This window comes from Mustela erminea, chromosome 20 (genome assembly GCF_009829155.1).
Source record: "Mustela erminea isolate mMusErm1 chromosome 20, mMusErm1.Pri, whole genome shotgun sequence".
In the NCBI taxonomy this organism is placed as follows: Eukaryota; Metazoa; Chordata; class Mammalia; order Carnivora; family Mustelidae; genus Mustela; species Mustela erminea.
Genome location: NC_045633.1, coordinates 21,945,160 through 21,967,863, shown reverse-complemented (window position 1 = coordinate 21,967,863; position 22,704 = coordinate 21,945,160). Strand labels below are relative to the sequence as shown.

The window sequence follows — 22,704 nt, the reverse complement described above, 5'->3', positions numbered from 1 at the left end:
GCCCCAGAAACCCTTGCCTGCAGACTTGTGGCCAGTGTTGCTCACTGGTGCTAAGCCCTGCAGGCTGCCAGGCCCTACACCTGAGCGCCCTGCCTCCTGTACCTGGACAGGCAAGGTGGGGCCGGGCCTCCTCACAGATGGTTAAACTGAGGCCCAGGTGGAGGGAGGAGCTTCCGTTTCCCTGCTCCTGTGAGTGCTCTGCTGGCTCTCGCCAGGGGCCTGTGTGATCGCTGTCTGGGCAACTGGGTGCTGGCCAGGGCCACTCCCCCGCTGCGGCCCAGTGTTCACAGGGGGACATTCAGACTTTCTTCCCTGTTCTTTTAGCTGTAGTCAGAGCGGCAGGATTGAGCGTTTGCCCCACTGCTGAGTGCGCGGCTCAGTGGCATTAAACACGTGCACATGTCCCACTGTCCACGGACCTTTCCCAGCTTCCCGAAGGACTGTCCCCGCCAAACCCTAACTGCAGGCCCCTCCCTGGCCCCTGGCACACCCCTTCCACATCCTGGGGCTGTGGCTCTGCAACCTCCGGGACCTCCTGGAAGTGGAATCCTGCCGTATCTGTCCTTTTATGTCCAGCTCTTGTCACTGAGCCCAGTGTCCTCCACCCCATGGCAGATGTCCGATGCTTCTTTCCTTGTTATAGCTGGATACTATCGATGCTATTCTGTTGGGTGGGTGGACAGGCCACACTGTTTGTCCATTCATCCGTGGATGCACACGGGGTTGCTTCGGCTCGGCTCTGTGGGTCCTACTGCTGTGGACGTGGGGCTCAGGCACATGGGTCCTCTCACCGTCTGCTGAGAGCTGCTCCCCGCACCCCCAAGCACCCTGTCCCTGTGCCCTCCCCGTGGAACAGCCTCCCCACTTCTTTCCCTGTCTGGTTCCCTGGAGCCCAGGTCAGTGTCACCTAGATACCTCTCCCCCCCCCACCCCGCCGCCATGCCTCTCCTCTGCCACAGCTCAAATCCGCCAGTCCCAGCCAGTGGAGCCTTTGCTGGTGTGGTTCCGGGGGCCGGAATGACCTCCGACTGCACCCATGAGACTCCACGGACAGGGAGCACTGGAGGGAGCACTGTCCTGTGTCCCGACACAAGGGCTGCCCTCTCCCCGGCCGCATCCCCTTCCTGATTGGGCTTCCCCAGGACTTCATCATCCATCAGACTAAATGATTTATTCCTATTGTTTTTGTCTTTCCTCTGGGGTTGGTTTCAGTTCACTCCCTGCTGTGTCCTGGGCTGGTGCAGCGGTGCCCAGCGGGCTCTGGTGGTTGTGGGTTGGGGGTGAGTGTGTGGCCCGATGCAGATGTCTGCCCTGCCGGGGATGGCATTAGTAGGCGCTCCTCTGCCTGGAGCGTGGTGGGACTAGCTCCGCAGTCCCCTGCGTCCTGCATACCTCTGGCCTCATCCTTGGCCCTGAGAGGGCACCCCAGATAGACGGCTACAGGTAGGTGGCAGGGTGGGTGCCCAGGTGACGAGGGGCCCAGCCAGCACACCTGGCGTCCCTCCAGCATACAGTAGGCATGCCGTGGGTCTTTGGTTGACCATTGAATCATGCCAGGTTTCCCACTGTGGGAACTGGGGCCTTGCTTAGGACCCGTGCCAGAGTTCACTGGCTTTTCAGGACTTCTGTGGCACCTGCCAGGTCCCTCTGCTTGAGGCCCTCAGCCAGGCTACCCTGTCTTGGGGACAGTGACCTCTCAGACACATGCCTGCCCCTTGGGTCACCTGGGCAGTCACCCAGGTGTCAGGAAAGGCTGTTATACAGAGGACGCTGGGGAGGCAGCAGTCTGGAGTGGTTCAGCCCAGCAGAATATTCCAGAATCCCCTCTGCCCTCGTCCCTGACTCACCATCGTCGTGTGGTCCACCTCCCAGCGCAGGGAAGATGCGGGCTGCCTGAAGACAGGACCTGTGTCTTACCCACCACTGTTTCCCAGTGCCCAGCACAGGGCCTGGCCTACGGCAGTTGCCCAGTAAATGCTTATCAAATGAGCCTGGGAGGCCAGCCACCTTAGTAGCAGGAAGGGAGTGGGTTGGGGGAGCTTGAGGCTAGGCATGGAGTACAGGGGTGACCCAGGATCGGAGGCAGGTGAGGGAGAGCACCTGCAGAATCAGCCCCTCACCTTGGCGACTGGGCGAGGTGCTCTCGGGCAGCCCCCTCCTCTCAGTCCTGGGAAGAGTGTATTAGGTGGGGGCTGTTCGTGGAGGGCGGGCTCGCCCTGATGTGGAGGGGTGATTCTGGCTGCAGTTTAACCCCCAGTTTTCTCCTGCCCTTCCCACCGAAGCGGGAGTGGGGGAGGGGGGTCAGTAACACACACCGATGGTCCTTTGGTACTGACACCCCCCGTCTCCAGGGGAGGTGACCAGTTGCTGACACCTGCCACCGCCAGACCCTTCCATCCTGGGTGGGGAGGCAGCGCTGGAGTCGGCCCCCCACACAGGCTGTGAGAGCGGAGCATGTTGGCCAAGCTGGGGAGTGCCAGAGGGGCTGAGGGGGTGTGCCCAGTGGGGTGCACTGAGGCGCGGCCTGGAGGGCCCCCAGCTCCTCCCAGCCCAGACTCCCTCTCTCCTGCAAGGACCCTCCTGCCTGAGTCTCTGCACGGCCCACTCCCAATTGCCCTCTGGGCCTCTGTTTCGAGGCCCTCCTTTTCTGGGCGGCCTTTGCTGGCCGCCGTCAGAGTCCGGCGCCTCCTTGGGCCCCTGAGACTCCCAGCACCCCCACACCTAGGCCCTTGGGTAAAAACCATCCAGCCCCTGGACCGGGATCCCTCAGGATCTGCTGAGTCCCGTCCAGTCACCTGCCTCCAGATTGAGGTTCAAATCTAGGCTCCCCCCACCCCAACTCCACCCTCCCACCAGGCCCTGTTTCCTCCGCTGAGATACAGCGGGGTGGGGCCCACGGTAGGCTCCCACTATGTTGTGCTCCTTCCCAGCACAGGGCTTATTGATCAAATGAACAAAAGGACAGAGATACACGGTGGGTCTTGGAAGAGGATTCGGCCTGCCCCTCCTGCTTGGGGTGGGAGCATCATGGGATCGGGGCACTGAGGGAGGAACTGGTGGGGACCCCGGGTCACCGGGTCTCATCTGGGGCACCCCCTGCGCCAGCAGAGCCCCGCTGCCCTCTGACCCGAGTGTGGGGGATGGCACCCAGCCCTGCCCAGGCAGCCGTGTCAGTCAGTCACCTGGGCACCTGGCCGGCCCTGCCTGGTCTTCCCTGCAGTCCAGGTGAGGGGTGAGTCGTTCGCCACCAAGTGGCAGGACCCACATGACAAGCAGTCACTGGGGGCCTGATTCATAGCTTTCCAGGAAGTGGTTAACGGGATCCCAGAGCCCGGGGCTTGGTGAGGTCTCCTGGCTGAGTCACGGTGGCCCCTGGAGGAAGGAGCCGTTACTGAGCCTTTCTGGGCAGCCCCCTTCTCCCCAAGGCCTTGGGACCTCGCCAAGACCCCTTATCCTAGCCTTCAGCTTCTGCAGGCCCAGGCCCCAGGCCCTCCCTTCAGCACCCAAACTGGGGCTTTTGCAATGTCAGTGCCACTGGCCTAGACCTCTGGGTCCGGGTTCTGCTCCTCCAGAGGGTAGATCCAGGGCCCACAGCTGGAGCCAGGGTCCTGAGCTCCCAAACCAGATCCCTGAGTCCACTGCTCCAGGGCAGAGGGAGGGGTCTGGAGGGGTCTTAGCTAGAGCCCCCATTCCCCTTAACGGCTCATTTCCTCCCAGTAGTCCCACCCCTCCTGTGACCTATAGCCTGGGGTGGCAGGGACTGAACCACTCACTCAGTTGGGGGACTGGTCCAACAGCATTCCACCTCCCAGGATAAAACCTCGGGTGACCTGTAGGGAACTCCACACACCCTGTCACAGGCAGGACTGCTCTCCCAGCCGTGCGCCTGTGCCCCTGCTGGCCATGGTAGTTTCCAGAGCTCCCCCAGCCCTGGGTGGGGGCGGTCTCAGGATCTTAACCCCACTGCTGCTTCTGACTTCTGCAGGTGAGTTCTGAGGCTCTGCCCCCCCTCCTCTGCACCCCCCATAGCCACCCCCTTCCTGCTCCCTACTCAGCATCTGCCCACCTGCCGGTCCCTCCCAGCCCTGCCTGCACCTGGTCTCCATTCCTTTCCACCACCACCACCCCGCCCCCCCCCCCCCGGCCTTCTCTGCTGCTTGCTCCTCTCTGCTGTGTCCTGTGGCTGCCAGCAGGACTGCAGGACACACTGAGGCAGGCTGCGCCCCTGCCTGGACCTCACCACACCTCAGCCGTCCCTGAGCTATCCATTGTCCCCCTCATCCTCGTCCTCCTCCCTGCTCTCTGGTCCACGCATTTCTGTTGTAGGCCTCAGGCTGGGGATAGAGAGGGTCTCGGGCCCCACCCTCAGGTCTGGGGGAAACCTAAAAGGGTTGGGCGTGTGCGCCCCGACTCTTAGCCTCCGTGAGAGGTGCCCAGGAGCCGGCCGTCCTCTGCCAGGCAGGTGGGATGGAGCGTGGGTGCAGGCAGGCCAGGAGGCTGGTGGGAGGGTAAGGCTGCAACTGAGAGAGGGCGCCTGAGGTTTCCGTCAGCCCTACCCAGGCTCCAGGAAATGCCCCACCCTGGAGGTCTGGGGAGCTGCCCTGGGCACTGGGGGCGGGGGCCTCCTCTCTGCTCACCTGACTCTTCCTTCTCTCTCCTGCAGCTTCCCTCCATGCTGCCAGGATACCTGGTGAGTGGGGCCTGTACCAAGTGGCAGGGGCAGGGGAGTCTGTCTGTCTTGGGGGAGCAGGAGAGGAAGGCAGGCTGCAAAAGGGGCCGGGAAAGCAGAGCCGAGAGGGGGCCCAGGGCAGGGCAACATCAGCGGGTGAGAGGAGCTCAGAGGAAGGCCAGCCTGAGGGGAGGGCAGAGGAAGGGCGGGGAAGGGCCCCCCAACACACGCACGGGGCATAGCCAGGGCGGGAGGTTTGGGCCCCAGGGGTGACAAAACGTGACTCTTCTCCACCAGCTCCCCCGACCTGTGGGAAGCCGCAGCGGCTGAACCGGATCGTGGGTGGCGAGGACAGCAGCGATGCCGAGTGGCCCTGGGTCGTGAGCATCCAGAAGAACGGGACCCACCACTGTGCGGGCTCGCTGCTCACCAGCCGCTGGGTGGTCACTGCCGCCCACTGCTTCAAGGGGTATGCATGGCCTGTCCTGTACTTGACACCCAGGCTTTCTGCCCTAGACCGTGGGCTCCCCACTCAGCCCCAGCCTCCAGGTCTCAGTCCAGTCCCAGAGCCTCTCAGAAGAGAGACTCTGCTTCAGGGGCCTTCCTGAGCATGTCATCCCCCAGACCCTTCCTGGCACCCTACGCCCCAGGTTCCTTAATGACCCGATCTCCTTTCCTCTCCTGCCAGCAATCTGAACAACCCATCCCAGTTCTCTGTGCTGCTAGGGGCCTGGCGGCTGGGGAACCCTGGCCCGAGGTCCCAGGAGGTGGGTATCGCCTGGGTTCGGTCCCACCCCGTGTACTCCTGGAGAGAGGGCTCCCGTGCGGACATCGCCCTGGTGCGCCTGGAGCACTCCATCCGCTTCTCTGAGCGAGTCCTGCCCATCTGCCTGCCTGATTCCTCCGTCCACCTCTCTCCGAACACACGCTGCTGGATCGCAGGCTGGGGGAGCATCCGTGACGGAGGTGCGGCTTCTCCCGGGCTGGAGGGTAGCCAGGAACACAGGGATGGTGGGGAGCAGAGGGCAGAGGCCAGAGGCGTAGCAGAAGGAAAAAGACTCTCTTCTGATGACAGAGACAAAAAGTGAGCTGCAGTCCAGAGGTGGGGAGTCATGGAGAGCTAGGCAGACAGCTTTGGGCCTCTCTCCATAAAAGGGATCTGTGGCGATGTCCTGAGGCCGCAACAGGCAGATCAGCAAGGCTATTAAGTGATGGAGGAAGGTCTGGAAGAAGAGTGTGGGGCCGGGCTGACTGCAGACCGATGTCCAAGTGGGAAACGGGCTCCTCCTGGTGGCAGTGTGCCATAATTGCGGGCAAAATTTCCAGAAGGACATAGTCACCATAACCAGAAAACAGAATTGTCAGACCAAGTCTGGAAAACATCATAAGTCAGATAAAGTAAGAGACAGAGAAGCAGAAAAAAAGGAAGGGAGGGAGGGAAGGAAGGCAGGTAGGTAGATAATGGGGAGGGAGGCTAAGAGGAAAAAGTGTAAGAAAAATGGGACCTCAACCAGATTCCAAAAGAAGTACAAGAAATGACACCAGGTTCCTGGGGGTCCCTGAGTCTGAGGTTGCGGGCAGCCTCCCCATGGTCATCCTACAGGGCTTTTCCAGGAACTCTAGTTATGGGCTGGGGAGGGTCTGCAGACTGTCCCCAAGGCCTCCAGTTCCCTGGGGTTTGGGGGACTTTCATGTCCTAATAGCCTCCAGCATGGGGTGATGGTGACCACTTCCCTTGTCCTGTCCCCACGCTGGACAAGGTGGTGCTTGAGCTGGGACCCATGATTCTCTCCATTTGTGGGCATCTCCAATCTCCAAAAATTCTGGGTCTCAGGATGCACACTCCTGTTTGGGTTCAGTAGATCCAGAGGTGGAGTCTGGGAATTGGGGTTTTCTATAGGCGTTTGGGAGAATCTGACAGAGTTGATCGTTAGCCTTTGAGAATGGCCTCCAAGGGGGACTGAGGGGCCGTGGGGACAGTGAAGAGAGGGTTTCCCAAGCCTGATGCCCTGTTCCCTGCCCCCAGTGCCCCTGCCCCATCCCCAGACCCTGCAGAAACTGGAGGTTCCCATCATCGACTCAGAAATCTGCGGCCGCCTATACTGGAGGGGAGCAGGGCAGGGGGCCATCACTGAGGACATGCTGTGTGCGGGCTACCTGGAGGGGCAGCGAGATGCCTGTCTGGTGAGCACCCACCTTCTTCCCAGCACTGCCCGCTGCCCACCCCCCAAGTCAGCTGGGACCCGCGAGTTCCCGAGATGCCTACAGAACTGGGCCTCTGCTTGGCCCAGGCACCCGTCCGCCAGGCCATACACCAAAGCTCTCCTGAGCATCTTCGGGTGCCAGGCCCCACTCTCTGGGAGCTTGCCTTCTTCTGAGGGGGTTCCTCCGTCCTGGCCCCCAGCTCCAGCTCCATACAGTGGGTGGCTCGGACACTAGATCCTGCTCGTGGCTCCTCCTCTGCTACCTGGGGTGCTAATGTGGCTTGGGCTGTGAGCGCCGAGGTCTGGCTCAAAGTGCCCCTCACCAGCAGTGAGCCCGAGGGCCTGTCCTCCAGGTTGCAGAAGCCCACCCCCACCACCCACCCTACAAGGGAACCCCTTGCCACCTGAGGTGTCAGTACTGGGCTCTGCCCAGCCCTGACCCACCTGGGTCCCTGACCTCACCTCCTCTCCACAGGGTGACTCCGGAGGCCCCCTCATGTGCCAGGTGGAGGGCACCTGGCTGCTGGCGGGCATCATCAGCTGGGGTGAGGGCTGCGCAGAGCGCGACCGGCCTGGCGTCTACATCAGCCTGGCTGCCCACCGCTCCTGGGTGATGCGGATCGTGCAGGGGGTGCAGCTACGTGGGCACTCGCAGGGGAGCGGGCCCTCCCCTGGCCTTGTGCCTTAGGATCCAGGGAGATGGGAGGCCGCCATTGTAAGTGAGCCACCTGCCTCCCGGGGGCGCCTGCGTGCCGGCACCGCTGCCTCTGCAGCAAGGCCCTGCCCCACCCGCAGGAGCACCTTTCTATGTGTATATATGTTAACGATTTTTACAGTTATTTGTAGCCCTGCCCGTATATCTTATTTATTCTAATTTCAATAAATTATTTATTCCCCTGTTCCTGTTTTTCCAGGTGTGGGGACATTGGGAAGCAGGGGTACACCTGGGATTAAAGTGGAGCAGATGGGTGTGACTGTGGTGGCACGCCAGGGACCAGGTGTCCCGTGCACCTGTGTTTCAGCATTCTGACCCCCGGCCTTTGCACTTCTTTCCTCTGCCCCCCTCCCACCGGAAGGCCACAGAGAGAGGAGGCGGGAGGCCCAGCAGGCTGCAGGGCCAGTCCAGGCCCCCAACCTGCCTGTTGGGTTTCCAAAACTGGGCTAGTGAGGAAAAACCCGCCCATATGAGAGTGGGGTGTCCCCTCCCTCCACTGAGAACCAGGTCTCCCGGATTTGGGCTGAGGCAACCAGGGCCTCTGCACCCCCAGGAGCTGACTCAGGAGTGACTCACTGCTGATTCTGTGAGTAGTCCTGCAAGGATGCAAGGACGGAGCAAAACAATGAGATGGGAGGTCACTAAGCCTGGCGACACAGTGGGCTAGAGTCAGCTGGCCTGAGCCCGTGGCGGGTTGGAGGGGGGGGCAAGTCCTGGGCCACAGAGGGTATGTCAGCTAACCCCCTTCCCCTGGGACTGCCCCTCTCCCGCCCTCTCCTCTGCAGCGGGGGCCGTGGCCTCCTGGGCCTGCCCCCCAGAGACCCCCCCCACCCCGAGAACCTCATCTTCACCCACCTGGGGTTCCCTGCAGCCCATGGATGTGCCAGCTGAGGGCTCTGTGGTTGTGTGAACCCGATGGTGGTTCACACAAAGAGATTCATTCTAGAAGTCAAGGAAGCAACTAGGTGCGGTCATGCCTGCGGACTGCTTACAAAGTGTCTCCAGCTAGAAATTGCCTATGAAGCGAGTTTCTGAGAAGGCAGCACGGGGTTCTGGCTGGCTTGTTTTTTGGCCCCATTCCTAAGGAGCAGCTTCTTAAGCATTGGTTCGTGTTGTTTTGATGACCCTGGTGTAACTGCCTTGGGGTTAGTTTTATCAAAAAACAAACAGGGCCCCTGCCTCCTGCTCACCTGGGAACCAGCCTGGGGAGGGAGCGGTAACTCAGGTCAGCGCTGCATCCAAATCCCAGCCCTCCCTTTGTGACCCAGTCCCCTCCTTACCTGCCACTTGCCCTGCCCCCTCTCCTGCCTTCAGCCTGCCCCACCTCTTGCTATGCCTCCTCCTCCCTCTGTCCTCCAAGCTCTCCCAGCACCCCTCGCCCCTTCTTCTGCCCCTGCTGCTTCTCCTCATTCTTCCCCTCTCTGTCTTCTGTTCCTCATGTTCTCCCTGGTCCCCAGTAACAGAGGATCCCCCACAGAAGCCCCTGAGGGAGGGAACGGGTAGGGGTATTGCCAGGACACTCCAGTGGGGGTGGGTTCTCTCTGAGTTGGGCTCTGGGCCTCCAGGGAGCCCCCAGCGCACCCTCCTGGAGAAGCTGGATGGCGGGCTGGGAGGGCAGGCTGGGCGCCAAGTGGGGAACCAGCACCTGGGTCCCCACCACAACACCATATGCATTGACCCCTCTTTGCTCAGGGCTGGGGCATCCAGGAGGTGGAAACCGAGTCCACCCAGTGCCAGCAGAGAAGCCCTTTTGCTCCTGGGTTGCAGCTGGACTAGGAACAACCCCCAAATCTGGACCACTCGGTGGGGAGGACTGGCTGTTTGGGCTCCATGGACCCCAGCTGCCTCTGGGGACCACAGAGTCCCTGGGCCTGCCGGTGGTCTCAGGAGAAGTCCCCGGGGCCCAGGGGGGCAGCTGTCTCCACCTGCCACAGCCTCCCACACAGAACAGCCCTTCCCAGAGCTCCCCTGACCTCCCCAAGGTGACAAATGTCATTCCAGCAGGAGCTGCCTTAGCTGCGGGCTATTCAGTCTGTCCCTCCACATGCTCTCGCCTCAGGTCTTTAACCCTTGAGACGTCCATCCCCATGCCCGGGACTCCACGGTTCTGCCCGCACGTCCAGAGCAAGTGAGCACACAGGCACTGAGCCCAGCTCTTGTACAGTGGCAGCCTCCGTGCCAGGTAAGCCCATGCCCCTCCCTTGCTTTCTCCTCTGAAGATACTGGAAAAGTGAAAAGCAGAATTCTGCAATCTCCTGCAAGGTCACTGGAGTGTTGGTCCAGGAGAGGGAAGCAGATGTCCGGTGGGTGGTTTCTTGGGAAGATGGCTTTTTCCTGGTAAAAGGGACATACTCAGCCAACATCCTTTCCCATCCACTTCCTTCTTCTAGTCTTGGATGTTGATGGGATGCTTAAACATCAGCCGCCATCTTACCACCATGAGGTGACAAGCTGTTACACCAAATGACAGCAAAGGTTCAGGAGCTGTGGGTGTGAGGACATGGTGGGTCCACTATCCGGTCTTTGACAGCTGCCTCCATCCATGCGTCCATGTGCTTCTAAGCCGCTGTTGGTCCATCTTTTACTTGCCACTAATTGCATTTCTAGCTGTTATACTTGCAAATCCTCTGTTTTACAATAGTTTTAGAATAGTTTTAGATTTAGATTCTTGGTTTTTTACAGAAAACTTTTTGTTATCATGAAAACGGTAATGTTAGATTTCGTCAATCACGTCACATTTAGGTTTTATTTTAAAGATTTTAATTTTTTTTAATTTTTAAATTTTATTTTTTTTAAAGATTTTTTTAAAATTTATATTTGACAGAACAATCACAGTGAAGGGCAGAGGGAGAAGCAGACCCCCCTCTAAGCAGGGAACCCGAGGTGGGACTCGATCCCGGAATTATGTGATCATGACCTGTGCTGAAAGCAGATGCTTAACTGACTGAGCCACCCAGGCGCCCTAAGATTTTATTTTTAAGTAACCCCTGCATTCAGCGTGGGGCTCGAACTCACAACCCTGAGATCAAGAGTTGCTCACTCCACCAACTGAGCCGGCCAGGCATCCTGCACATATGAATTATCCAAATTATGAAGGCTTTGAGCTCATACCTGCCCACAAGAATCCTGGACCTGCAGAGGGCCCCCCCATGCTGTTTCAGGGATCCCAAGGATGTAAAGAATTTGTCCAAGAACAAGCCTTTCCTTGTCTCTTTCCTGATTCAAGTCTCTTTGTGGGGCTGCCGCCCCCCAAGGCACCTGAAGGAGTCTCACCGCTGCCCCAGCTGATGGGGTCCTGGCGAACTCACCAGTGTCCATGTTGAGTGCAGCCCCCCGAAATGCCCTCCAGCTGGTGGTCAGAGAAAACACACTGTACGGCGCCCGATCATTCGGGAGGATTTGCTTAGCCACTGAGAGGGGCAGACGCCCCGTGAGGCCTGCAGACGCCCTGTGAGCAAGCTGAGGGGACTTGCCAATTCCCAGGGCCGCAGGGGCGGAGAGCAGGTAGTGGCTGCCGTGGGCACCCCCTGCCTCCTCTCTTGCCCTCCTGGTCTACATTCAGGCCATCAGCCAATCCTTTTGGTTTTCCTCCATCCAGGATATATGTCCAGATATGGCCACTCGTTCCTCCACCGGCCTGGTTGTTCTCCACCAGGTCCTGCGTTTCGGCAGTGGCCTCCTCACTGGGCTCCCTGCTTCTGCTCTGGCTCCAGCAGCCTCGTCTCCGCACAGCTGCACAGCTCTGAAACTGGCTGTCTCCAAGCCTGAGTCTCACGCCACCCTTCAGAACCCTCTGTGGGCTCCTCACCTCCCTCAGAGGAAATGACGTCATCCTTCTGGCCTCCCCGCCCCCTCCTCCTCAGTCAGGGAGCTGCAGCTGCAGGGCTCCCAGGTGTGCACTGGAACACCACAGGCATGCTCCTGCCTCAGGGCCTTTGCACCTGCAGTCTCCGCTTCCCCCACGTGACTGCAGGCTCCACTTCCCACAGATCTGCGCTCAGATGCCACCATGTCACCATCCTGTTTACAAGAGCAGCCTTCCCTCCCTCCCCTCTTCTTCCTTTGCACGGTTTCCTTCCCTGGGACATGTATTACTGTTTAACATACTATGTTGCAGAGCGTTTCAGTCACCCCAAAATCCTCCTTGTGCCCCTTCCTGGTCAGTTCCCCTATCCCACCTCCCAGTCCCCGAGTGACCACTGATCTGCCTTCTGTCCTTCCTGGTATTTGAGGTAAACAGAGTCACCCAGCAAGTCCTGTCTTGGGCCTGGCTTCTTCGGCTTCAGCGGGATGTCTGTGGGGGCTCCCCCGGCGGTGGTGTGCACTTATTGCCGGTGGTGTGCCTGGGTGTTCCTGAGAGGCCACAGCGCTGAGAGACCTCACCCATTCTCATGTTGATGGGCCCTTGGGTTGTTTCTGGGTTTGGCTGTTTCCCCCTAAAGCTCTGTGAACACTTGGAAGTGTTCACACGTGGACGTGTTTTCACTTCCGCTGAGCCAACACCTGGAAGTGGAATGGCTGGGTCATAAACTGTGTGTATATTTAGTGGTTTTTTTAAAGATTTTATTTCTTTATTAGAGAGAGACAAAGCAGGAAAGAGGGAGAAGCAGACTCCCCGCTGAGCCAGGAGCCCGATGTGGGGCTCGATCCCAGGACCCTGAGATCATGACCCAAGCCAAAGGCAGAGCTTTAACCCACTGAGCCACCCAGGCGCCCCCTATTTTTATTTTTATAGAAAATGTAGGTATGTGTTTTATGTCTTCTCCCCCCTCCTATTTGTTAGTTACTCATTTTTATTGTAGTTTACAAATATATTATTATATTTTACAAAAGCACATGCCACTATTTTTTTAAGGTTCCCAGAGCCGGTTCCAGCGTGGCGAGCACCGGGCTCCTCAGATACCAGGGGGTGCCCGGAATTCAGCCCAGTCATGACACGGTCCACCCAGGGACAGCAGCAGCCCCACAGGTGAGGGACTCAGCCCCAGCCCCTCCCCAGACGCCAGTACCCAGTCCTGTGCTTCCAATCACAGCCTGCAGAGTGGAGCGTCCCTCCTCCTCCTCGGTCCCTCCTCCCCCTCGGTCCCTCCTCCCCTTCGGTCCCTCCTCTCCAGCCCCCGCAGTGGACTAGAGCCTCTTACAGGGCTCAGGGAAACACGCACACTTCCCAGTGCATTGATGGGTTGGACCATGTGAAGCAGAGGCTGCCTGAGGGCCTGGGAGAGAGCAGCCCATCCCTGTGACGCCTGCTTTCCGACCACCTGCAGCCAGAATGGTGGGGACACAACTGCTTGTCTGCACCACCCTGCCCCGGTCTGTGCAGTTGCAGCCCGAGTGGGTCAGGACAGCGTCTGACCGTGGTAGACCATGAAGAGGTAGTCCTTTACCCCAGAGAGTTTGAGAGGCATTTCTCCTGCTTGTGCGGAGGACAGCCTAGGCTCGATTGGCAGTCTAGGGTGATGCCTTTCCTGCTGGGATTATTGTTAAAAAGAAATCCAAGGGGCACCTGGGTGGCCCAGTGGGTTAAAGCCTTTGCCTTCGGCTCTGGTCATGATCTCAGGGTCCTGGGATCAAGCCCCACGTCAGGCTCTCTGCTCAGCAGGGAGCCCCCCCCCAACCCCGCTCTCTGCCTGCCTCTCTGCTTACTTGTGATCTCTGTCTAAGTTAAAGAAAAAAAAAAATCTTTAAAAAAGAAATCCCAGGCCCCAAATGGTATCACTTGGGCCAAGTCTCCCACCTAGAGTTTAACACCTGACGTGCGTGGCTCCCCCAGAAACAATCTTTTTTAAAAGTTTTTTTTTAAAGATTTTATTTGTTTGTGAGAGAGAGAGAACACAAGCAGGGGGAGCAGCAGGCTCGCCGCCGAGCAGGGAGCCCGACTCGGGACTTGATCCCAAGCCTAGGAACATGACCTGAGCCAAAGGCAGACGCTTCACCAACTGAGCCACCCGGGCACCCCCAGAAACATGGTCTTAAGCGGCGGGTGGGAGCTTTTTGGCAGGCACTGGTGAGGTCCTCTGCCCTCCCAAGCCTGGCCATCCCCTAAAGAAGGTGTGGAAAGCCACCTCAGACCCCTGTCCTGCCCCAGGGGGAAAGCAGCCTTCCCCAGAGCCATCCATCCTTTTCTGTGCTGCTCACTCCCTGCCCCCGCTTCTCCTAAACATTCTCCATTGGGTGCAGCCCTGAGCTCCCCACTGCCAGGCCCGCACATCGCTGATAACGCAAGCCAGTCTTCACGTTTCCTCCTCTGGATTTTGTTTCTTAACGTGATCTGTGTTCCCAGAAGTGTCCTTAGAGCTGGAGAATTCTGCAGTCCACCCAGCAGTGACTCAGCTGCCAGGGCTCCCGGCCTCTCAGAACCCCCCGATTTTCAGTCTCTGCACCCCTGGCCTGTCACCATGGCTGCCAGCTGGGCATTTAGGACTGAATCTCCTCACTCTGGCCAGTGGCACAACCACCACCTCCTACCCTCCCTGCCAGTGACCCAGGGGCTGCTCCCAGGGCCCTGGCAACCATTGCCAGCTTGGCAATGTGTGTTTGAAGCAGGGACAAAGCCAGACCTGTGGGACCGGCTCAGCATTTGGGCATTCGCACACCCTCCATCCTGATAAGCTCCCTTGGCGTCTGTGAGGCAAGGGGGACCTGCTTTCAGTTCAGTTAGTCCGCAGAGGGCTGAGAGAGGCAGCCACGGTGTCCCCTTGCCCCTCCTCTCCCTGGGGCTGTCTCTGAAACATTCCGTGGAGGAGGGAGTTCGGGGCTGACTGGAGCCCTGGCTGGGGGGGAGGACAGTGCCGGGCAGATATGTGGGATGGTTCTGTGGCATCGGCCCTTTGGGGCCCAGACCAGCCCCAACAGCCTCGGGGAAGCTGCCCAGAAGGCTTGCTGCCTCAGCCACACACTGGACATGTTCTGGGATGTTCCCTGGCCCTGTCGAGTGCCCCTCAGAGCCTCTCCTCTGCTGTCCCTCCCCTCCCCCCCTTCCCTCTGCCTCCTGGACAGGGCTTCCGGCCCTGCTGAGTCTGTCCCTCCTGGTGACTTCCTCTCGCTCATCACTTCTCTGTGCTCTTTTGTTAAACCTCCAGCTCTTTGCTCTGCACGAGGCCCTTCCAGAAAGCAGTGAGGAGAGGACAGGGAGGATTACAGGTAATGTCCCTCACTTCCTCGGCCTCTTTGCTGCATTTGATAATGGCCGTGTCCCAGCGTCATCCCCACCACCCAGGAGCTGCAGTTCACTGTCCAGGGCCGAGGCCCCATCTCCCAGGTGACCGCTGACTGCCCAGGGCCGTGGTACCACGCCCTGTGTGCTGCACGTGTCCATTATGGGCGTGCATGTGTGCGCAGGTTTGTGCGTGCTCCTGGGAGCCCAGACGTTCAGGACGGTAGGTAGGCAGTGAGACTACTCAGCTCCTGCCCCCCACAGGTGACTCCCGCCAACGCCTCCCACCTCTCCCAAGACCAATGAGAGGGAAGGAGCCCAAACCTGCCACCAAACCCACGTGAAGATTTTCCCAGCTGTTTACCACTGCAGCCCAGACACAAGCCCCTTTGTCTCTGTCCCTCAGGTCCCCCCAGAGGTGGTGTGTGGGGAGGATTTAGAAGACTGACCTTTCTGATTGTAACACCCTGACCCCCACTGACTGCAGCAGACAAAGGAGGTTCTCTTGTGCTTGGGGCGGGAGTAGGGGGTCCGGGTGCCTGGTGGGGTGGGGGGTAGGGGGTCCTGGTGCCTGGCAGGGGGTGGGGTAAGCTGTCCTGTGCCCAGTGAGGAGCATAGGGGTTCCTGGATCCTAGTGAGGGGAGCGGGTGGGTCCTGGCCCTGAGGAGGCGGGGTGGGAGGCAAGCATGGAGGGCTCTCACTCAGCCCCTTGCCCCTAGTTGCCGTGCATCCGCCCTCACAACAGAATATCTCCCAGGGGGACACCTGGGTGGCTCAGTGGGTTAAAGCCTCTGCCTTCGGCTCAGGTCATGATCCCAGGGTCCTGGGATCGAGCCCCGCATCGGGCTCTCTGCTCAGCAGGGAGCCTGCTTCCTCCTCTCTCTGTGCCTGCCTCTCTGCCTACTTGCGATCTCTGTCTGTCAAATAAATAAATAAAATCTTAAAAAAAAAAAAAAAAAAGAATATCTCCTGGGACACTCCCCAGTCATGATTGATGAGTTGGTGGACCCTGGGGGGCCTGGTAGGCCCTGGGCTGAGTCTGGGTACCTCCCAGAGACACATTAGGGCCAGGAGCCGCACAGCTCAATGTTGTATAAGAAGGAAAGGTTCGTGTGGCGGTGGAGCCAGTACATGGATAAGGAAGTAGTTACATTTACTCCAATGTTCCTGGAGGCTGACTTTGGCACGAAAGCCAGCTGTGAGGAAGAGGACCCCAGCACAGGATAAACAGCCCCTTCTTCAGCCCGGACCCCGGGCTCAGGTCTGGCGGGGACCTCATCTCTGAGCTTGTTGTGAGTCACCGAGAAAGAAGTCACAGATGGGGGGACCCAGCCTGCAAGAACCCCGTGCTGTGGTGTGCTGAAGCCCCAGGCCCTTGGGGCACAGGAACCCCCAGGAAGATGGGAGTGTAGTGCCCGCCCCGCAGGTGTGTGCCAGGGTTTGTGCAGGAGCACTTGGGAAGCCACCGAGCATCGGGCCTGGCCCCGAGCAGGTGCATGACGGATGTTAGCGTTGCTCTGTGCGTCCGTCCGCCAGTCCCCTGGTTCCAGGAGAAAGATCCATATGGACACGTGTGTACTCGGGGGCCAGTGGCCTCTGGCTCAGAATTACTCTGCCCGGCGCCCCTGCCCGGCACCCCCGAGCCTCAGCTCCCACACGACCCCCTGCAAACACCGGGAGCTGCTTCTCTCGTCTCCTGTCTAGGTCCAGGTCACCCCCGGTAGCTTTTCTCCTGAACCTCTTTGGCCTCAGATTCTTTCTTCCCTACCGCCAGCTTCTATAGCCAGCAGCCCTGTTCATCACACTTAACCCTTTATATGCCTGAATCCATCCTATTTTTTTTTTTAAGTTTATTTTTTAGTATTTTTTTTAAAGATTTATTTATTTGACAGACAAAGATCACAAGTAGGCAGAGAGAGAGGAGGAAGCAGGCTCCCTGCTGAGCAGAGAGCCCAGTGCAGGGCTCAATCCCAGGACCCTGAGATCATGACCCAAGGCGAAGGCAGAGGCTTTAACACACTGAGCCACCGAGGTGCCCCTATCTTTTAGTATTCTTTATACCCAATGTAGGGCTTGAACCCACAAGCCCGAGATCAAGGGTTACACGCTCTTCCGACTGAGCCGGCCAGGGACCCTGCCTAAATGCGTTTTAAAACCCTAGAAGTTGGTCTGCCTAGGTGGCTCAGTGGGTTAAGCATGTATCTTCAGCTCAGGTCATGATCTCCAGGTCCGGGGATTGAGCCCCGTGTCAGGCTCCCTGCTCAGCGATGAGTCTGCTTCTCCCTCTCCCTGTGCTTATGCTCTGCCTTTCTGTTTCTCTCTCCAATGAATAAAGAAAAAAACATCTTAGGGCGCCTGGGTGGCTCAATGGGTTAAGCCATTGCCTTCGGTTCAGGTCATGATCTCGGGGTCCTGGGATCGAGTTCCGCATCGGGCTCTCTGCTAAGCGGGAAGCCTGCTTCCCTCTCTCTCTCTCTCTCTCCCTCTGCCTACTTGTGATCTCTCTCTGTCAAATAAATAAATAAAATCTTTAAAAGAAAATCTTAAGGGGCGCCTGGGTGGCTCAGTGGGTTGGGGCCTCTGCCTTCGGCTCAGGTCATGATCCCAGGGTCCTGAGATCGAGCCCCGCATTGGGCTCTCTGCTCAGCAGGGAGCCTGCTTTCTCTTCTCTCTCTCTCTGCCTTCCTGTGATCTCTGTCTGTCAAATAAAGAAAGAAAGAAAGAAAGAAAGAAAGAAAATCTTAAAATAAAACACCGGAAGTAGATACACCAGAAAGTCAGCAGTGGGTCCCTCTGGGTAGTGGGACTTCTTTCCAGTGTAATTCCTGCAGTGTACACGTAGGACTTTTGTAACGAGAAAAAACATTCCAGAACTGCATTTCATGGAAGAGTTGATGGCAGCTTCTGTTCCCTCTCCCCCAGCTGCCAGTGTTTTGCCAATTTGGGAACATCCGAAATGTCTTTAGCCTCTTCATCGAGGGACCTTGGTGTCACAGTGGCAGGGACCTTTCAAACTTCAGTGACAAAGTTAAGGCCTCGGAGAAAATGCTTCCACAGAACAGACACACTGGGCGCACGTCCCTGGGGGGCCCGAGGGTGCGCCCAGGCCGCCCCAGGTGAAGCCGGGAATGGGCTGGAGCTCTCCTTACTGAGTCGTCAGCAAGTCACCCACTGCTCCCTTCACCTCATACACCGGATGACAGCCAGAGGAAAAGGGAGCTCCATATAAAACACCAAACAGCTGGGCAAAGGTTCGGTGTGAGACGTCAGCGAGGAAGACCAGGGGAGCGGGCAGCAGAGGTGTAGAAAGACATTCTGTGGCGGCAGTGCCCGAATGGCCTAAATGTGGGAGCTTGACAGTGCCAAGTGCTGGCCACCTGGAGGGTGCGGGTGCTGCCGTTGGGAACGCAGAATGGCCCACCACCCTGGAAAGCTGTCTTGCCATTTCTTCTTAACTTAAACCTGCGCTGACCACGTGAGCCATCGATCCCACTGCTGGACGTTCCCCCGGGAGCAATGGAAACGGCGTGTCCCAAAGATTCGTGCACGCACATCCACAGAAGCTTTATTCGTAACAGCCCAGACAGCCCGCCCCGCTGTCGGTCGGCTGGTCCGCAGACAGATGCACACGGTGCTACGCTCGACGGGGAGGGAACCAGTGAGGTCCGAGTCACAGGGACAAACCTCCGAGCCAGAGCGCTGGGCAGAGGAGGCTGGACATATAGGAGCACGTACTATGTGACCTTGCTGATTTGAAGTTTTAGAGAAGACAACACAATTTAGAGGGAGAAAACAAACCAGATGAGTGGTTCTCTGGACCTAGATTTGGGAGAAGATGGGCTCCAGGGGCCCTGCAGCGGTGACAGACACTTTCTCTGTTTTGAGTGTAGTGGCAATGACACCGCTGGGTACGTTCGTCAAATTTTTATCAGACTTCACTGTGAACGTAGTATGCGTTTCACTGCATGCGTTTCACTTTGAGTGGGAAACCAGAACAGGAAAACTCAAGGGGAACGTGGCTGACCCTCAGCACTGTCGCGGGCCCCAGACCTAACTCGACAAAACCGTCCGCAGACACCAAGGCAGGGAGCAGACTTCTCTGTGCAACCGGTCTGAGGTCCATCAGACAGCTGGGAAGTACCCGGAGTAAACGCTTCCTGGGTTTGGGGTCTGGGGCCCCCGTCGGAGCACTGAGGAGCTTCTGGGGCTGGGGGACGGCGGCAATGCCACACGGCAACACAGGCCCTAAGTGTCGCCACGGCATATGCTTTAAAATGGCTTCCGTGGCAAATCTCATGTGTCTTTCACCACAATAAAAGTATCTGCCAGGGGGCGCCTGGGTGGCTCAGTGGGTTAAGCCGCTGCCTTCGGCTCAGGTCGTGATCTCAGGGTCCTGGAATCAAGTCCCGCATCGGGCTCTCTGCTCGGCAGGGAGCCTGCTTCCTCCTCTCTCTCTCTCTGCCTACTTGTGATCTCTCTCTGTCAAATAAATAAATACAATCTTTTTTTTTTTTAAAAAAAAAAAGTATCTGCCAGCCTCATGCAGCCATGAATTGATAGGGAAAGCGTCACTGAACACCCCTTCACCGGAAAGCCCAGAGCGATGGGAACCGGGGTTGGGGAGCGGGATCCCAGAGAAGATACTCCGGGCCCAAAGGCACGCCAGGATGGGGGCTCAGACCTCCGGCTGTGAGGTTTGGAGCTCCAGGGAGATGGACGCCACTCTGGACGCCATCAGACTCATGAGGGGTGGAAGGGAGCGGGCTGTGGGACAGACCGAAGCACCTAGCCCGTGGTTCTCAGCCTTGGCCTCCCGCAGTTTGGGGGCAGAGAGTTCTTTTTCGCCTCTGTGTTTGTGGGGGCCATCCTGTGTGTTGTAGGGTATGTGCCGATGTCCCTGGCCTCTATCTCCACGAGGTCTGTGACACGTACTCGGTTGTGACAACCCAAAATGTCTCCCAACATGGCCGGAAGTCCCCTGTGGGCACCATCACCCCCAGTGGGAAGCACGGCCCTAAGCCGAGGGGGTTGGCCCTAGCCGTGGGACAGTCTGTGGCTCTCCATGAAGCTGAGTTCCCGGACGGAGAGTCTCCCCAGGGTCAGGGGCCCGCTCTGCCCTGTCCCGGTCCTCCCTGGAGAAGCGCCCCGTCTGTAAAACAGAGCTTCATACCGAATCACCCTCTGTCACCAGAGAAGTCCCTGTGACCGGCTGGTCCTCTTGTGCAGCCTCCTGATGGACCCAAGGCCTTGGAAACAGCGAGCAAGCCCGTCACCGAGGACCCCGACGTCTTGCCGGTAGGGAGCCGCTGGCTGTGGGCTTCTGGCCTCCTCATCCACGAGCTCGGGTCTGGGGCTGTTCGGGCACGTGTGTGCCTGCGGGGACCCCAGCTCTGGCGTGTGGAAGGCTCACCCATTACTTCCCCTCCTGGGCTCCCCGTCGGCTCATCTGTAAAACCGGGCGAACGTCGCTCACTCGCTGTAGGATCGGATGAGACGATAGCCCAGTGCTCGGCTGGGTGATGGGGCAATGGTGACGATAAAGCAAGCTCTGGCTGCCTGGTCCCTGGGGCAGTCCTGGTTCTTAGCCAGATGAGATCCCGGCCCCCCCGCCCTCCCTCCTTCCCAGAAGGTGCCTCCGGGAGGCGGAAAGGAGGAACCTGAAAGGGCAGCCAAACCCGCAAAAGGGTTCCCAGCCTGGGGCTCAGCAGTGGAACCACGAGCCCTTTGTCAGCGGCCTCCGGGTGCCCTTTCCCGAGAGCAGCTCACTGGAGGGCTCAGCTGGCCCCTCTGGGCCCTCGGCCCCCACTCCTGTCATCCCAGCAGCCCTACGGGGAGACTCTCCCAGGCCTTGGGGGGAGGCTGCCCATCGCCGCCCCGGCCCCCTCCCCAGCGTTGGCTGCCCCTTCCCGTCAGCCAGGAGTGCCAGGGGCGGGGAGCCCCCGGGCATATGCTACAGGGACCAGTGGGTGGTGCCCCTGCTCTGGCGTCGGAGGGAGCCAGGGGCATGTGGCTGCGCGCTGGGAGACCTTCAGGAGAAGCAGGGCCAGGGAAGGGGCAGGAGCTGGCTGGGAGGGACAAAGAGCCCAGGGGCGCCGGGAGCCCGATGTCGAGTGTCTGTCCTCTGGCATGTCTGTCGGGGTGGGATGGGCAGCAGTGAAGGTCCTGCTCACGACTTGTCCCTGGGATTGAGTCTGGCCTTGGCCGCTGACTCCCTGAGTGACCTCGGGGAAGGTGCTAAATGTGTCCCCAGCTGATTCTTCAGCTGTGAGATGGGAATGAAGCAGGGTGTGACGTTGTGAGGCCTGGGCCGACGGAGTGCTGGGACAGCAGGCCACCTATGAGTCCCCGGAAGCTGCAGCGGGGAGGGGACCGCAGACGAGCTTAGGCAAGTAAATCCCGGGGGCAGAAAGTGTTCTCTTGCTCTAGGCAGATGCTTCGACATCTCTGCCCCCTCGAGGGGCCCGTCTCAGGCAGGACCTGTCTGCTTTCTTCCTCGCCCCCGTCCAGGGCTCGGCCGGCGCAGCGTGGGTGCTCAGAGCCAACACGAGCCCCTCAGCTTTGGGCCATCCCTCGCCTCGGTTAATGTCACCATGGGTGACCATCCCTCCCAACCCCTCCCTTGCTCTCCCCATGTCCTGTGGGCTTGGCTGGGCTGTAGGGCTCACTTCCTGGGGGCTGGGAGCTGGAATGCAGCAAGTGTCCGTGCCAGAGGTGCCATCTTCAGTGCCCCTCACGGTGGGGGCGGTTGGGCAGCGCCCGGGCGAGGGGCTCAGCCCACGTGCAGCTGGCGGGACCTGCATGGCGTTGGGAGGCGAGGCCGGAGCAGAAGAGGAGGCATGATTGGCCCATCTAGGGACTGGCTCAGGGAGCAGGGCGGAAAGGGGCCTCAGGAAACACTCTCTCCTTGGACCTGCTGCGGACTTTGAATGCGCAGCGTACAGTGAAAACACAGGGCTCCTTGAGTCACACTTGTCAAGAACTTCAGGATGATGATGTCAGAGCACCCAGCCAAAGGGGGGCCCTTCTGTGCAGCTGTGTGGGTGACACCCCATGACACTGTCCTGGGTGCCATCTTCTCATTAAGTCTCTGAAGCCTGTAGGAAACACGGGTTCCCCTCATGTCCTCGTGCCCAGCCTCCAGGACCCCTCCCTCCCAACCTCGCCTCTGCAGAGCCTCCTGGGAGCTCCTTCCTTGTCCTGTTGCTCCTGACCTTGAGGCCTAAGTCCCACGTGCCTCCTGGCCTCTCTGGTCCTGCCTGCAGCTCACTCCCCCACCCCCCAAGACGTGGCCCCTCCCTGCCCCTCCCCCAGCTGTCCCGCGTGCAGCCCGCAGCCTGGCACACCTGCCCAGTGACAGAGGTGACAGAGCTGGACCCGCCCTCTCTCCTTTCTGTCCCCCCTCAGCCCCACCCCCACCCCCACCCCCGCCCCCGCCTCCCGCTTACTGTCTTCGAGACACACCTTCGAGACACACCTGCCCTTGAGAGGCACTGAGGGAGCTCCCACGGATACGTGGGGCAGAGGAGAGTAGGGGAGAGCTGGGTATCCAGATCTAGGCAAGGGCTGAGCAAAACTCGGGGCTCCAGAGGGTCCCCAGATGTGCTGACTCTGCAGTACTTCCCGAAGCTGAAGCCCCCAGAGCAGGCCTGACCTGGGCCCCCTGCCCCGCCATGGCCTGGGGTGCTGGAGGGAGGAGGGAAGGATACAGGCTTCGGGGCAGGCTGCTGATAAAAGCACTGAAAGCTCAGGAAGAATCATAAGTGCGGGGCATCGGGATGGGAGCGAGTGAAGGATCCCCTCTTTCTGGGGCCTCAGGGTCTCAGAGGTCAGCGGCAGGCACCCCCTCAGGAGAACTCTCAGTCCCCAGACCTCCCTGGGTCTCCGCTCGTCACACTCAACTCCGTCCCCTCCACGGGTCCCTTGCCCTGTCCTAGAAGGGCCCATATTCCCGACGGTTCCA

The 22,704-nt window shown here is 59.2% G+C and overlaps 1 protein-coding gene and 1 long non-coding RNA gene across 2 annotated transcripts; both read left to right on the top strand.

Annotated features, from left to right (window-relative positions):
• Positions 1–430: 430 nt before the first annotated feature.
• LOC116580828 (brain-specific serine protease 4-like) lies at positions 431–7,774 on the top strand. Its single transcript, XM_032327584.1, has 6 exons — positions 431–3,985; positions 4,664–4,690; positions 4,967–5,138; positions 5,358–5,635; positions 6,696–6,853; positions 7,349–7,774. Exons 1-6 carry the CDS (start codon positions 3,904–3,906, stop codon positions 7,559–7,561), a joined length of 930 nt encoding a protein of 309 aa, XP_032183475.1. The 5' UTR covers positions 431–3,903; the 3' UTR covers positions 7,562–7,774.
• A 4,488-nt stretch (positions 7,775–12,262) lies between these two features.
• On the top strand, positions 12,263–17,746 carry LOC116580831. Its single transcript, XR_004281807.1, has 3 exons — positions 12,263–12,557; positions 14,671–14,849; positions 17,667–17,746. It is a non-coding gene; the product is annotated as an uncharacterized LOC116580831 (long non-coding RNA).
• The last annotated feature ends 4,958 nt before the right edge of the window (positions 17,747–22,704 follow it).